This window comes from Aspergillus sclerotioniger (genome assembly GCF_003184525.1).
Source record: "Aspergillus sclerotioniger CBS 115572 chromosome Unknown BO94scaffold_20, whole genome shotgun sequence".
Lineage (NCBI taxonomy): Eukaryota > Fungi > Ascomycota > Eurotiomycetes > Eurotiales > Aspergillaceae > Aspergillus > Aspergillus sclerotioniger.
Window position 1 is genome coordinate 349,758 of NW_020291010.1, and position 15,089 is coordinate 364,846.

The 15,089-nt window shown below is 51.2% G+C and overlaps 6 protein-coding genes across 6 annotated transcripts; 3 read left to right on the forward strand and 3 right to left on the reverse strand.

The window, feature by feature from the left end:
- The first annotated feature begins 1,521 nt into the window (after positions 1-1,521).
- Positions 1,522-2,238, forward strand: BO94DRAFT_147517 (uncharacterized protein). The gene is made up of 2 exons (XM_025605772.1): positions 1,522-1,945; positions 2,128-2,238. Exon 1 carries the CDS (start codon positions 1,584-1,586, stop codon positions 1,884-1,886), a length of 303 nt encoding a protein of 100 aa, XP_025465722.1. The 5' UTR covers positions 1,522-1,583; the 3' UTR covers positions 1,887-1,945; positions 2,128-2,238.
- A 169-nt stretch (positions 2,239-2,407) lies between these two features.
- Positions 2,408-3,364, forward strand: BO94DRAFT_547925 (uncharacterized protein; the record flags this gene model as incomplete). Its single annotated transcript, XM_025613360.1, has 1 exon — positions 2,408-3,364. The coding sequence occupies one exon, from the start codon at positions 2,408-2,410 to the stop codon at positions 3,362-3,364; it is 957 nt and encodes a 318-aa protein (XP_025465723.1).
- Positions 3,365-4,491: 1,127 nt separating this feature from the next.
- On the reverse strand, positions 4,492-5,783 carry BO94DRAFT_147484 (uncharacterized protein). The gene is made up of 3 exons (XM_025605771.1): positions 5,585-5,783; positions 4,974-5,528; positions 4,492-4,910 (listed from the first exon to the last, which is right to left on the reverse strand). Exons 2-3 carry the CDS (start codon positions 5,486-5,488, stop codon positions 4,577-4,579), a joined length of 849 nt encoding a protein of 282 aa, XP_025465724.1. The 5' UTR covers positions 5,489-5,528; positions 5,585-5,783; the 3' UTR covers positions 4,492-4,576.
- Positions 5,784-6,920: 1,137 nt separating this feature from the next.
- BO94DRAFT_469926 (putative FAD dependent oxidoreductase) lies at positions 6,921-11,123 on the reverse strand (the record flags this gene model as incomplete). The annotated part of the gene is made up of 17 exons (XM_025608308.1): positions 6,921-7,152; positions 7,206-7,321; positions 7,373-7,428; positions 7,479-7,582; positions 7,635-7,679; positions 7,732-7,856; positions 7,905-8,010; positions 8,058-8,244; positions 8,292-8,370; positions 8,417-8,555; positions 8,604-8,661; positions 8,715-8,898; positions 9,444-10,229; positions 10,294-10,440; positions 10,492-10,765; positions 10,816-10,938; positions 10,993-11,123. The coding sequence occupies 17 exons, from the start codon at positions 11,121-11,123 to the stop codon at positions 6,921-6,923; spliced, it is 2,892 nt and encodes a 963-aa protein (XP_025465725.1).
- A 339-nt stretch (positions 11,124-11,462) lies between these two features.
- On the forward strand, positions 11,463-13,127 carry BO94DRAFT_147537 (TauD/TfdA dioxygenase family protein). Its single transcript, XM_025605773.1, has 3 exons — positions 11,463-12,230; positions 12,299-12,840; positions 12,893-13,127. The coding sequence occupies exons 1-3, from the start codon at positions 11,787-11,789 to the stop codon at positions 13,065-13,067; spliced, it is 1,161 nt and encodes a 386-aa protein (XP_025465726.1). The 5' UTR covers positions 11,463-11,786; the 3' UTR covers positions 13,068-13,127.
- A 658-nt stretch (positions 13,128-13,785) lies between these two features.
- BO94DRAFT_547929 (uncharacterized protein) lies at positions 13,786-14,625 on the reverse strand (the record flags this gene model as incomplete). Its single annotated transcript, XM_025613361.1, has 2 exons — positions 13,786-14,286; positions 14,344-14,625. The coding sequence occupies 2 exons, from the start codon at positions 14,623-14,625 to the stop codon at positions 13,786-13,788; spliced, it is 783 nt and encodes a 260-aa protein (XP_025465727.1).
- Positions 14,626-15,089: the final 464 nt, after the last annotated feature.

Sequence of the window (15,089 nt, forward strand, 5' to 3'; positions counted from 1 at the left end):
GACATATGCTCATATATGACGCATAGGCAGGGCTTTTGCATCGTCAATCCCCGCCCTGCAGATTAAACAACCCATGAAAATAGCAGGATATCCAGCGCAGTTTTGATCAAAAGGGACCCTGTATGATAGCGACTCCCACCTATGATAGGAGCAGAATCAACATCAGTGTATATCCAGGCGGCAACATAGTAGTCTAGTATGAGAGAAGTTGTCTCCAGCATGCCAAAAATCAGCCCCAGGTCTCATTTGCGGACGCGTACGTGGCCAAGAAGCAGAGTTGCAAAAGATGTGATCGGTCAAGGGATTATGGAATGGGCTTCCAACTTTCTTGCCGCACTGGCTCTTCCCGTTGGCAGACGCAAGGGCCAACGGACTAGACAGGAGGGGCTCGGAGACCGCGGAACATAAAACAAGAAAGGGGCGGGAAAGCGCACTGTTGGGCCTAGATAGAGACAGGAATAGACACCGGTATTGACATAGGATGCTGTAAATCTAGTCAAAACGATGCAACCTATGATATACTGTTGTTCGGATCCTATCGCATCCTTCTACCGTTTTGGCCCCTTTGTATTCGCAATCATAGAATTCTAAGCACTCCGGAATTCCCTAGCTCGGGATCTCGGGGGACCTTTTGGCAGCTCGCCGCGACCGTGGAAGCCATGCCCTCAGACCCAAGATTTGAACATCGAGGGTAGTTATCTGATTGTGTTATTTCTGCCGATCGCACCAGAACCGATAGCGAGCAGGACCACACTGCAGGAGACTTGGAGGGAGCGAAAATAAAGTGAAACATCCCGATCGGAGAGATGGACCGTGCAGACGGGGGCCAATAAGCTTACGTAGCCCAATGGGATCTGCATATGGCCACGCCAGCTTCTCCGACGCGCCATCGAATCAAGAGGATGAAACGAACAGAGGTTTCAATCATAGTGCCTCGCTAACAGCCTAACCAGGTGGTGGGTGGTCCAGGCCCCATTCGTCGTCACCTGGAACGCTCCATCACATCCAGAGCTACAATCCAGGGACAGCTTAGCAGTCTTTGGATACGGACTGACGCGCAAAAGCTCTTCCAGCCTTCTATAGGGTCTCCTCAGGGTTCCATTGTTGTTCCTTTCCCCTGTCCCCAACTAAGCCGCCACCACGGAAGTCCCACTTTGACGGGAAAGCTCTAATCGAATACAGCACCCCGAGCCAGCCATCATCCAGTATCATTAGATTGTCAAGTTCCGGGGCGCGGGTGTAGAAACAAATATTCTGCCCTTCTGCTGCCGGCTGTCACGATTGCTGTACCATCCTTGCAGTAGCATTCGCCGTTGACTGTCAGGAAATGGAAATCTTGCTGCGCCGGGAAACACGGACCACAATTGGCCCACAAGGTAAAGTGCAAGCGCAGGGAGTCAGGGACAGCCATCGTTCAATCCTTGGGCCCCGATGAGGACCAGGGAACTAACTGAATTCCGCTTAGTTAGCCGGGCGACCTGTCGACTGTCAATATCGAGAATGGACCGACCCACCGACTTGGAACAGCCACAGCCACAGGGAACTGTTATTGGAGACATGAGCTCCCTTGGCCCTTGATTGTCATGGAGGTCATGGAGCAGATATTATCAAGTAGCGGGGGCCATGCATTCACGAACCAAGGCAGTAGTACTTTGGCGACTGCAATAAGTCAATGGCGCAAGACAGCACTGAGCTTTAGGATAGTACTCCGTAGTGCAACTGGCCAGGAAATGTCGAGTCAGCGGCGAAGGGGTGAAACACTCAAGCGTCGACCGACAAGCCGCGCACGTGGGGCCGCCGCCACCAACCGCCGTCGACTGCTACACGCCGTCTTGCTCCTCACTTCTCACTTCTCCCTCTCTTCCCATCAACATGACCAACAATAATCGCCAACTAGGTACTGTGTACCGACTGTATCCCGCGCTGACCCACCACAAGCCACAGGGTGCGTCCAAACTCCCAAACCCTATTGTCCCTCAGCCCTGCCCCCCCCCCCCCCATCCCCCTGAGCCACCCGGTTTTGGCACTTGCTCCCCTTCCTCCTTCACAAGTTCCAGTCGTGGTCGGTCCCTTCGGTGTGTTCTTGTCCACCATAACCTGATCTATTGCTGACAGTCGACGTCTCAGATGCAGACGGGCCGAGAACGGTGACATGGGGGCATGACGAAAGCTTAGGGTCCTCATCCAGCTCATAGCTAATGCCAGCTGATCGTCGTTGAGCACACCGGTCCTCAGCGCTTAGAGAATGTTTTATAAAAGCCCACCCTCTCCCAGCTCTGCCATGCTTCATCCAGCTCAAAATTCCTTTCCTTTGATCTCAATTATCGTTTCTTCAGAAGCTGTGCTTCCTACTTTCCTTTAAACTTTTATTTATCTTTCCACATTTGTCACTCTCTGTCCACTCAAGATGAGATTCGGAATCGTTTTCACCGGTATTATCGGTTACGCTGCCGCCCTGCCGGCCATGGGCGCCCAGAAAGGCTCTGAACCAAATGCTGTTCAGCCCAGCGGAGCCCCCTCTTTCCAGGGTGCTGCTCCTTCTGGTTCGCCTCTTCCCCTTCCTTCTGGTGCTCCTCAGGGTAAGGGCCAGGGTCAGGGTCAGGGCTTTGGCGAACAAGGCTCCGGAAACTCCCCCAGTGACGGCCAGGCTCCTACTGTGAGCTTCTCTGGTGCTCCTCAGGGCACCGCTGCCCCCGCTCCTTCCGGTGCTCCCCAGGGCCACAGGAGACGTCAGCTCGAAATCCCAGCTTCCGCTGCCAACGGCGCTGCCCCTACTGGCTCCGCTGCCGCTGGTGATTTTGGAGGTGCTCCTTCTGGTGCTCGTCCTTCCGGTGCTGCCGGTGGTGATGGCCCTTCTCCTTCTGGCTCGTTTGGCGGTAACGGCGCTGCTCCTTCCGGTGTTGCTGGTGGCAATGGCCCCTCTCCTTCTGGCTCGTTCGGCGGCAACGGTCCCTCCCCCTCTGGCTCCTTTGGTGGTAACGGTGCCGCTCCCTCCGGTGTTGCTGGCGGCAACGGCCCTTCCCCCTCTGGTGCTGCTTCCGGTGATGCTCACAAGGGCTCCCACAGACACCAGACCGAGGGCTCCCAGTCCAAGGGATCCTCCCACTCTCGGGGATCCAAGGGCTCTCCCACTCGGCAGGGTCCGGGTGCTGCTGCCTCTGGCTCCTTCGGCGGCAATGGTGCTGCTCCTTCCGGTGTTGCTGGCGGCAACGGCCCCTCTCCTTCCGGCTCTTTCGGTGGAAACGGTGCTGCTCCCTCTGGTGTCGCTGGTGGTAACGGCCCCTCTCCTTCCGGCGCTGCCGCTGGTGGTGCCCCTGCTGCCTCGGGTGCTCCCGCCGCTGCTCCCTCGGGTGCCTCTTTCTAAGCACCTCCTGAGGACATGGCGAGCTCTGCTCAACAATTCCCTCCTTCATCCATTCATCGCGCTGATTCAATAACATCAAACTGAAAGCCACCAACTCTCATTCCAGCGACGTGGAGGCGGATCACGTCGGACAAAACAGCTCTCTGGCATTGATCCTTATGGCGTGAAGGTGACGGGTTGGACTTGTGTGTATATTAATTCTTGATTTTCTCGAGCTATTATCCTGTCATTCGCTTGATCATATCTAGTAGACCGAAGTAAGACTCTGGCTGCGTATCCTATGTTCTATCGCTTTGTTATAGTAGAGACTGTAAGATCTCACCAGGCTTTTCGTTATGGCGACAGAGTCGCTAACAGATTGAATGTATTACACTAAATCATAGCATCCGCACATCATACCTTCTCATAATTGCCCCATTATGCATGCCTGGCAGATTACATGTTCGCAGTTCATGCATGTTCCAGCCGACAGCCCCAGATTGTTCGTGGAACTGCAAGCACAGCAACTCCAGTGCATCTCTGAAAGCTCTATCTCATCGGAAGAAGGCCCAAATTGAGGACGGGTTTTGGCCCCATGCTGCAAAAGAAGGGATTTAACTTCGTCCCACTCTCCATGCGTTGCCCATTCGATACTCGTCATCCCACATTCATCTTGCACGTTTGGGTCCGCCCCTGCTTCCAGTAGTCTTTTTACGACTGGAAGTTGGCCTCTATAGGCTGCAACTGTAAGGGGGGTAGCTCCATTTCGTCCACCGGGGGCGTCGATGTTGGCACCGGCTTTGATAAGTCTGTCTACCACGGCCAGCATACCGAAAGACGCAGCGTAGTAAAGTGGCTCGGTTTCCCAACCTGCTTCATCATTCGCCTCGCATAGTAAAATCTGGATCCAGGATCTGAAGTTGCCGCTAGACATAAATGCAATAATCTCATCTAGCTCGCGGCTTGTGTATTCGAAATCGATGGGTGCCTGGGCACCACAAAGTAGTGCCCAGGTCTCGGCAACACATTTTGAAAGTGGGAACTGGGCGATTCGTTCTTTCATTTTCCGGAAGTTTGGACATGGTGTCTGAAAGGCATCGAACCTCAAGTATGTGAGGCATTTCTGGATAATGTGTCTTGTGGCTTCGGTCTCCTCCAATGCGAAAAACGCCGCGGGTCCGTGTTTAATGGCATCGGAGGTTAGAAATGCCTTGACAGAAGAATGGGCCAGAGTCACAACTGAGTTAGTCTCGTCAAAACCACCAGGCCCTGGCAAATCTCAAGAACGATATCGGGATTGATGAGTCTGTATTCGTCGTCGATATACTTATCGCCTTTTTCCAAAACCAGTGCCTCATTCAACGCTGGTAAAGTAAGCGCCTGTCGACTAAATGTAAGCCAGAGGAGCGCTTCTCTGGCAAGGTCTCGATCATGGGTCGAGACCCTACCCAGAATAACTTCATAGGTGCCATTCAAGTCTTCTGGCATTACCTCGAGCGCTCGGAGAACGCCTCGACCCGTTTTCTGGGCGCTAAGGAGGTCTATTTGGCATCGCACATACCGAAACCTTAATTCCAGAAGCAACATTCGTCAGTCCATTTCCATCAAAGCACTGAAGTGTCATGCTTACATTCCATCTGCTTTGGAGGAGAGCAAGTTGCTTATGTGGACCTTTGTCTGCGATGGCAGGCGACGGAGAGCTGGCTGCAGCTCCAACTGCAAGTTCACAAATGCTTGAATGTCGTATTTGTTTGATGACGGCTTCATTGTCTCCTTCAGGTATCGAACTTTGCACTGTGTGCTTGGAGGACTCGTGCAAGTAGTCATAACGTACACATTCTCTGAGGCTTCCAGGATGGCCATCAGTGATTTAAGGATGTCATCAGCCTCGTCACTCTCATTGATAGCGTCAACGATGATGTACAGCTTCTGTACCCGAGAGCCGTATTTTAGAAGTAGTTGAATAAGGCTATCGGGGGTAGGAGGGGATCTTCTTTCGAAACAAGTCTTCAAGTCCGCAGAAATCTCGGGAAGGGCGTAAGAAAGTTGAGCCAAAAGGGCTCCTAGCAAATTTTGTAGGCTTTGGGATGCACCAAGCTGGAATGAGCAATAGAAGTATATGAGGTGAACTTGAGTTTGTTTCATGGTTCTGGCAACCTTCTGCGCCTCTTCAATAGCTGTCGCACTGCCTATGCTCAGTATCATGACCACGCGACACAATATGAAAGCAGCGAGACTTACCAGAGGACAGTTTTCCCCGATCCAGCTGTAAAGCTTGCGTCTTACTACAGAATCTTGCAGTTGTAGCTAGGATGAGAACTCACATCTACCTTGGAGATAGAGGAATCTCAACCCGTCCGCCCCAGAAAACCATTGTCGAAAAGGCCCGTTGATAAACCAATGCCCGGTACCAGATTGGCGCAGTGACAGCGCTCTCCGGTGGTTTGATTCCACGTCGACAGGACAAATCCAGTCGATGATTTTCTGCTGTAGTTCCCCTAAGCTCGTAGAGAGAGTGGTATCAGCTGATGTTGGAAAGAATTTGGTCTTCACACACACGCTGATTGTTCAATTGCATCTCTTTTCCCATGTCCGTCAGTATATCAATTGATGATGCCATTTCCTTTTCCACCATCCTATACCTGCTGTCAGCTCCAGTTCTAAGCCAAGATCTTATGACCTACGATCTATCGTTCATCATAGCCAAAATAAAATATGTCTTCAGCCTTTCCAGCTTAGCAATATTTTCCATCAGCTTTGCCTTCCTTTCCGGCCATCCCAGGTGTCGCCAGAAAGATGTCCCCTTCCCACGCCTACTCTCCAAATCATCGAGGATCTCTTTCAGGACGGTCGAGGCCTCCGTCAAAGCGTTCTGGAACGATTTCGAAGACATCGATTGTGGGTTATGAGAATCGCAGACGAGCGCATCTTGCTGATTCTTGTCTATTTGCTCGAGGATAGCTTTCAGGGCGAAGAGCTCTCCGAACAGCTCTCGGACCTCGTTGTGGGCGTCCTTCACCTCCTTCCCATATCGGTATACCTCACTTGCAACGTCGATCGCCTGGATGACGAATCCGATTATTGAAAGGGGGTCGGCCATGGGAAAGTGTGAGTAGGTAGATAGTAGGTGATTGGGCTAGGCTTTTTCTCTTGCGCCGTAGTGTCATGAGGAACTGATGAGAGATGGCGGGGAATTGAAAAGATCATCAGCTGAAGGACAGGGGGGGTAAATCCGTGATTGGTCTTGCCCGATGCGGGGTAGCTCCAGTCGGTGTCCACGATGGGTCTTTCTATCCGTGGCTTTTTTTCTCGCGTAGCTATTTGTGGGTATAAATAAAAATCAATCCACTTTTGTATCATCGCTGATAACAAGTTATCCTACCAAACCCTTCATATCCTGCATTCATAGTCCCTTTAGAGCTTCGGCACATGTTGTTCCTCCTCCACTGGCCCTTCACCTTCTCTAGATGATCCCAGGTCACTTTCACTACTTCCCTCTCCTTCTCCCTGGAGCAATTTCGCCCTAAATGACACAATTAGCTAACCGGCCCAAAGCTTCTCTTCGGAAGGACGAGACTTACTTCCTCCCATCATCTCTGTGTTGCATGCTCCTCGTAGCCATCGTCGAGATAATCAAGATCACGGACATGATTGTCACGGTGATGAAACCCTTTCGGTACTGGGGTCCGTCGACTTGCTGCCAGACAACCAGCGGGAGCCAGGCTTGGAAAACGTAGGCCATTTCGTTCATGCTACCAACAACAAGGGCGCGTTCTTCGTTGTCTTCGGTACAGATCTCATGGGCCCATCTGTTCGGGTTAGGTTGTCTTCTTTAGAGAAGGTAATAGAGAGGGGGTCGTACGCCATGCAGAGACCGCTCAGGCCGAACCCGGCACCGGAGAGGATATAGCAGGTCCATTTCCATCCTGTTGGAATGTCCCATATGGCGAGAGAGACGTAGCAGATGATGTTTATGCACTTTCACTCGTTAGTATTTTCGAGGATGGTTTTGTGGGGATGAGGGCTTACGGCGCCGATAATGATGCAAGGCCATCGTCTTCCTTTGAGGATTGTGTCGGAAGTCCCTGTTGAATGTGAGTCTTTGTCGTGTGATGCTGAAAATCGAGATACGTACATGCGTAGACGAGCGTCGTGACGACCTGGACTGCATTTGTAGTTGTTGGATAAGCGTTGATCTGGTCAACGGTATATTTCGGATTCGTCGAGTCTTTCAGGTACCTGCACAACTTTAGACATCGTTGCTGAGGCGCCGGGTAAGAGGAATACTTACTGCTGGAACACAGGCTGACTGCCAGCTGCTCCGTTGTTGAATGCACTGAGGAAATCAGACTCAATCGCTAGCATCTCTGAGACATGGTGAAACTCACATATACACAATCGTAAGCAAGTAGATACGCCACGATGAGAAGATCTTCTTCAGTTTGGCTTTAGTATAAGGCTCTCTATTCTTGCGTCCTTCGAATTGCATCCGTTTCTGCGCCAGTTTCACTTCCTGTTGATAGTTTAGCAGTCATCATATAGATGGCTGAGGTTCACATACCTCCTCGCTAAGATAAAACGGATTCGAGATTTCGGGAACATCAGGCAAAATGAAGAACCCGCTGATTGCCACAGGGATCGAAATGATTCCATCGATCATGAAGAGCCTATCCTGTTAGACATGATAGGATTAAGGGAACAGGACTCAACATACCATTGCCAACCCTTGAGCCCTCCACGTCCTCCAAGATTATACACACCAGCCATCAGATACCCAGAGAACATACTCGCAATGCCACTACTGGTGTGGAATATACATGAGCGCTTTGCAAGTTCGTCCTTCCGGTACCACGATCCAATGATGTATTGCATTCCGGGATAGAAACTACTCTCGGCCAGTCCTGGTCACATTAGCGTTGATGAATTACTACGGCAAAGCTTGACGTACCAATGAAAAAGCGAAGGACATAGAAATGAGTAGCATTGGTTGATCGCGACAGGATGAAAGTGAGTACCGTCCATAGTAACTGAAACGGTCAGATGTATCCTTCTCACTTTAAAGGATAAGCCTACCTCCATGGCTGGAATCCAGTATCTGGGCCGTATGCGCGTCAGAAGCATATTACTTGGGATTTCACCGATGACATAGCCGACTGTCCAGCAAGCTTGCATGTAGTTGAGCTGGTTGCCATATAAGCCCAAGTCCTCTTTCCTGTGTTATTGTCAGTATGGACTAGATGTACGGTTGCGAGATACGAACATTCCGGAAACAAAGGCATTGTTAATATTGACTTGGTCAAGATACTTGATGAAGTAACCTTTATTGCAGGGTTAGTGTGTATAGCATTAGCTGAACTAATCATTGACCTACCGAGCGATGCAAACGTCAGAATTGCCGTATCCAGCTTGAACAGCAGTCTGCGCTCCTCGGGCGATTTGTCAAACGTATCCCAGAGGTAGCTAACCCATTTTCGCTTCGGGTTTTTCTGAACGACACTTGAGGAGTCGACTGCTCTGTCATCAACGGTGGCTGGTGATGGGGCCATGACCGCGGTCTAGACTAAGGTGTCGAAAGTACCGTCGGAAAGGAGGGGTGGCAGAGTAGTAGAGAGAAGAGAATACGATCAATGACTTGCCATCTCACTGTATAGTTTCACATGAAGGCCAGACATATTTATCCCTGATTTTGGCTTGATGGAAGTCTCTGTTGGAACTAGCTTTGACGCGACATCTCGTGAACAGAGGTGTGCCCAGACCAAGGCATCATCATCTACCGCGTTCGCGCAATATCTGCGGGGACATCAAACCTGTTGGATTGAATGATGACCGAAAGATAATGATCCTGTTGACCGATGTGCGGGGATGGGCCAGCATGGTGGGTGCGCGAAGAATGAGTGGTGGCTCATCCCACCTCCGAAGCTCGTCATCGAGATCTGGGATGATGTGCCCTGGACATGCGATGCCGGCGAGCTAGGGTCATGCCGATCCCGCCTGATAAGCTTGGATTAGGGTCCCGACGGGCATGAGCGATATGTGTGGTCTCGGATTGTGTCATCTACACTAAAATGCGAACTGATCTATGGCCTGCTTAGCTGCATACCTCCAAGGCTGGCAGTTCCCCGATGCCGCTGTCGCGCCTCCGACCAGCCCCCAGCAGCAGCTGGACTCGCTCCCTCTGCGCCGCTTTGACCACATGCCAGTGATCCGAATGCCCTTCGATCACAGGGAGTCCGTGCTTTTCCCTGAAGGCGTTGATCCACTCCAGCAAATCCAGGACATAGAACTCCTCTACATCCTTGAGTGAGTGAAACCGCTTCCCGCTGCCCTTCTCCTTGATCTTCCTATTGTATTCATCTCTCATATCGCTTTTCGAGGGCAACTCCGCGATCTCAGCAAACACATTCGCTACAACTATAGCCTGGAATTCGAAGAGTGTAAAAGTGGCCGTGTAGTATGGGACTCCCACGAATGCAAGCGTCGGGTCCGGAATATAGAAGATGTCTTTGTGCAGGTTGTGCACCTGCGTTCCATCCGTCACTAGGATCGTCTCGTTGGCTTTTTCTGCCGGTGTCGTATCATCGTGGTACTCCGAGAGAAAAGGCAGCGTAATATGATATCCAGTGCAGATTATGACTGCATCGATTCCGCATAGTTTCTGTCCTGATCTCAAGTGGATGACCATGGGCAGAGGCTCGTTATCAGCAACTGTCGGTGACTCGATCTCAAAGCGTTCAATTTCGCTGACTCTGACACCATTGTCGGGAAGAATGCTGGAAGAAATATCGAATTCACCGTTACGTGTGCTTTGGTAAACGTTCTTGGCCAGAGGTCCAATTTCTCGTGCAAGGTCTGTTGACGAGACTCCACCCCCGATGAGTAGGACATTCTAAGAATTATATGAGACTCATTGATTCGCTGATCCAGGGTAGACAAGAAGAGAAACTACTTACCTTTCCCGCATAGGTATCCGGTTTTCTGTATCCCTTTGAGTGGATTATACGCGACGGCCATTGTGTTTTCGCTTTTGACAGGCCAGGTACATCTGGGACACGGGGCGCATGATAGTGACCAGAAGCAACTATGACCGCATCGAATATCTAGCCACGTTCAGGTTATTAATTCATTCACCACCAAGGATATCAACTTACGGCGCTCTCCTCCCGGCCCTCGAGTCTTCCTGGTTGATCGTTTTCTGTCAACGTTGACCAGGTAACATGCCATTTTTGCTCATCCTTGCGTAGCCTGTTCACACGAGCTCCATACAATGTAACACTGTCGGCCCCAGCTTTCTTCGAAGTATCCTGGATGTACTCTTTCATCACGGTGTGACTGACAAACTCCGGGGTTCCTTCTGGCCAGGCGTTGAGCTTGACCCTCATCAGCGACGTGGCCACGTTGTTCTTAAGTCCATCATAGCACGGCCTGGAATTGTAAGCTATCCTCTAAAGAACCATAATATGGAGACCACACACCCAGGTGGAGCGTGCTCCAACAACAATGAGTCCTCTTGTTGGGCATCCTCCCGATGCTTCTCTGACACAGAGGGGTTTATCGAGGGGTAATTTGGTTCAAGTGGCTTTCTTTCATCGTGGAGCCTGGATCAGTCGTTAGAACTCATTAGCTTGACACTGGGCACGATCAGGGATTACCAAACGCCGCCTGCTGCATGATTCCGCTCGAAAACAGTCACATCGATCCCATGCGCCATAAGGTGGGCTGCAGACACGACGCCACTAATTCCGGCACCGATCACGGCCACTCGCTGGATCCGACGGGTCATGGTGATGTTTGTTGACTCTGCCCGTGCCAATTACAACGATATCGGCGTAACGTAAGAGGTGTCATTGTGTGAGATCGAGCCGTCTCATATGCTGCTGAAGATGGGGATAGCTATGGGGCCATAAGGTAACGTTATGTTAGTCAAGTGTGGTGTAATAGCGACGCTACTAGGCGAGGAGCGAGCCGCAGCCTGTCATGTCAGACAGTATCTCGAGACGAGCCACTAGAGCTGCAACGTCTGGCTAAGAGGGTCCTCCGGACGTATAATATGTTCGATGATTATCAATGGCTTAAGAATAAACGATGAGACCATCGCATCCCTGGATGATGTCCTCTGGCTTGGCCGTTAATGGACGGTGGGGTTTGGATCGCTGGAGTGAACGGAGATAAGGAGTTATCAAAATGAGGGGAACCAAAGAAAAGAGGGGTCAACACGAGCGAATGCCGCGACATCCGTTCAACATTATATTCTTGGAGGTGGGATGCGAAAGGCGCAATGATGGCTGGTGATGATGTGATCGGAACCCGCATCACGATACGAATGGGTGAGGGGAATTGAACCCCAAACTCGCGAATCTCGTCATAGAAATATGGCACTTGAGCCCTGAGAGCCGAATCGGAAACTTTATCGCTCTAGTCAAACTTATAGTTCATATCGAGCACTATGGCTCCAGCTCCCATTGACCCCAGAATTGTTGATGTCGCCGAACCTCTGAAGCAAACCCTTCCGCTTCCACCAGCGTCTCGGGAGCGCCTTGAGAAGGCCGGAATAGACCTGTCGGGAGGTTATCCCTACCGTCCATCCCGTCCGTTGTATAGAGACGACGTCTACAAGATCCGCGACTATGACCGGCCACATGTGGACCCAGGCACCCGTGCGGACCCAGAAAAGAAGGCACTCTTATCGGCAGCGAAAGAGGTCATCCATCTGACCAGACACATTGGAACAGAGATCGTGGGGCTGCAATTGAAAGACCTGACCGACCAGCAGAAGGATGAGTTGGGTTTGTTGATTGCTGAACGGAGTGTTGTCTTCTTCAGGGACCAAGATATCTCTCCCCAGCAGCAAAAGGCGCTGGGCGAATGGTTTGGTGAGATTGAGGTTCATGTAAGCCCACCAAGCCTCTCCTTGACAGCTGAAGAGGCATTGTATACTAAGGTCTCGTCCTTGTTCAGCCACAAGTCCCTCAGGTGCCTGGCGTCCCCGGTGTGACGGTCATTTGGCCCGCTCTCCAGGCAAAGGAACGTCCCGCTGACTTCCGTCGCCCTGGAGGGGCCTCTCGTTGGCATACTGACCTTGTCCACGAGCGTCAGCCTGCCGGTGTGACGCATCTGCATAACGACACCATCCCGAGCATCGGCGGAGACACGCTCTGGGCCAGCGGCTATGCGGCTTATGAGAAGCTGTCCCCCGAGTTTCGTAAGATCATCGACGGTAAGACCGCCATCTACCGATCCGCCCATCCTTATCTAGATCGCGACCACCCTGAGGAAGGTCCAAAGTACGTTGAGCGTGAGCATCCGCTTGTCCGCGTCCATCCCGCTACGGGATGGAAAGCACTCTGGGTGAACCGAGCAATGACGGACCGTATTGTCGGTCTTGATAAGGCGGAGAGTGATGTCATCTTGGGATATCTGTGTGACGTTTATGAGAAAAACATCGACATACAGGTTCGCTTCAAGTGGAGCCCGAAAACAAGCGCCCTGTGGGATAACCGGTCAGTAACTCGTCACCATGCTAACGCGGCCTATATCACTGACTTACAACAGAATTACCATTCACAATGCCAGCTGGGACTACGAGGGCACCGAGCCTAGACATGGCACACGAGTCACATCGCTTGCGGAGAAGCCCTTCTTCGATCCAAATGCCCCGACTCGGAGGGAGAGTTTGGGATTGTTGGACAGTGCTGAAAAGGAAGAACTGGCCCGGGCTAAAAACTGAGTGATGCGTAGCAGCTTTCCCAATTGTCTTGATGAGAGGCAGATTACACACTGGTGGCGAGCTTCAAAGACGCGACAGGTCTTACTTTGCGATCTGTATCTTCCAGAATGAGCTAGTCTTTAATCGCACCAGAGCATCTCACATCTCCCGTAGCATTTGCTAAAACAATAATGTTTCATCGCATTGATTGTGCGAGCTTGCTGTAAGCTTTGGCTCCGGTTTCTAGCTTTCAGCGCAAGCCTCTTGGATACCGCTGCATGCGCTCGCGATACACTAGATGCGATCAACATTGAGGAACGTTTAAGACAGTAGTCATTATTGATTGATGGGGAATCTTCTCGCGGCGCATACGGTGAACTACTGTTGAAAAGGAACTTACTGTTTTCCTAGATTGACCCACAACGGCTCAACCCCTTCACTTTGCCAGTGCTGGAGTTCTACTCAAGCCTCATATGGCTATATACTATCGATTTCCTTACTGATGGCATGAAAGGAGTGCAGCACAGTAGGCGGCGCATGGAACACAGGTGACTTACCATGCTACCACTCCCTCCGGCGTACGATTTTCATCTCGATCGCGCATTGGCGCTATTGGCGAGAACCCTGTGGGATATATTCCAGTCCAAATACCTGCTGCTGCCGTTTCTTGTGCCTTCGTCCGGTGATCTGGGCTAATCCTAGTCGTATATCACGATACTGCAGATACTGCAGGAGTGTCTCACTTGCGTTGCAGAATATACATCCAGTGGAAAACTTCGGGCGCATAAGCAAACGACGAGGTCTTTCCCTGCGGTGCTTTGAAAGGTTTCCGGGATACGACAGTCCAGTATTGTGCCATATAATGTAGATCATCGAAGCGCATGGTCGAATAGGAAAGAGTGACCCAGACGGCTCCTTTCTGCGTCAAGGGAACGAGATGTAACGCCAATAACTCTACTGGCGACAACACTGTCTCTCCATTTTTCTCCACAATTTGCTGTACCGTCGGGCATGTGCTCGATGCGTCGGAGGATGGAGGGAATGTAACGGGCGTGGATGTCGCGATCGCGTCGCTTGTGCTTTTGTCGAGAATCACGTCAAATGGCGAGAGGGGAGCTAATCTAGACACATCAGCCCAAGACCGCAAGTCAGCTTGCAGCCAGTGCATCGCATGTAAGTGATCCTTTCCATCCTCGATTTCTTGCCCGATGCGAACGGCTTCGGCGGAGAAGTCAACGTTCTGTGAGGAGAAAATGGGTCAGTAATTGCTCCAATGCTCAACCCACTAAGTACATACCACGATACCATTTCCCGCCCAATTGCGATTCATGAATTCATCGCAAAGTTTGGCCCCCAGCTTTGAAATGCCGGGCCCCAGATGCAAGACTCTTGCGTTTGTGTCTGTTGCCGAGCGACTCTCCAGGTGGGACACGACCGCGTCGATGAGCATTTCACCGGAATTCAGCCACTCCCCGACATCCCGACCAGTGGCAAACTTGGTATCCCAGAAGGTCGGGTCATCATAATCGGGGGTACCTGCAAGTTTAGTGTAGGTTCTCACATTTGGCGGGGCAGCCATGGTTTGCGCGACAGCAGACAGGAAACTCGACCAAAACTTTCTTTCGACGGGCGGATAAGATTGCGGTCACGTGCGGATTATCTTATCGGCCCACATTATTATCCGTCTGCTTTCCACTTTCGTCCCCCCATTCCAGAGGCATTTCTCTGATATTCAGTCTGTTATCAAGTTCAAAGTGCCTTGTGCTTAAATTGCATCGGGTGTGTGGTGCCATTGCAGATCAGAGTTCGTTGATGGATGCTCGCGAATGAGGCGGACTGACTGCAACAATCAGCGTGGAACCCCTCATTGCTAGCCAGGAGTGACAGCTGAACGGCGTCAATATTGTCAGCAAAGAATGGAAAGTTTGTTTTAGGATTTGATCTATGCTGACCTAGATCTTGCCGTCTCTAATGTCATGGAGATGCGAGAACCGCATGTAATGCTGATGTCAGCTTCTGGATATCCCCTCTTTTCGGTTTCAT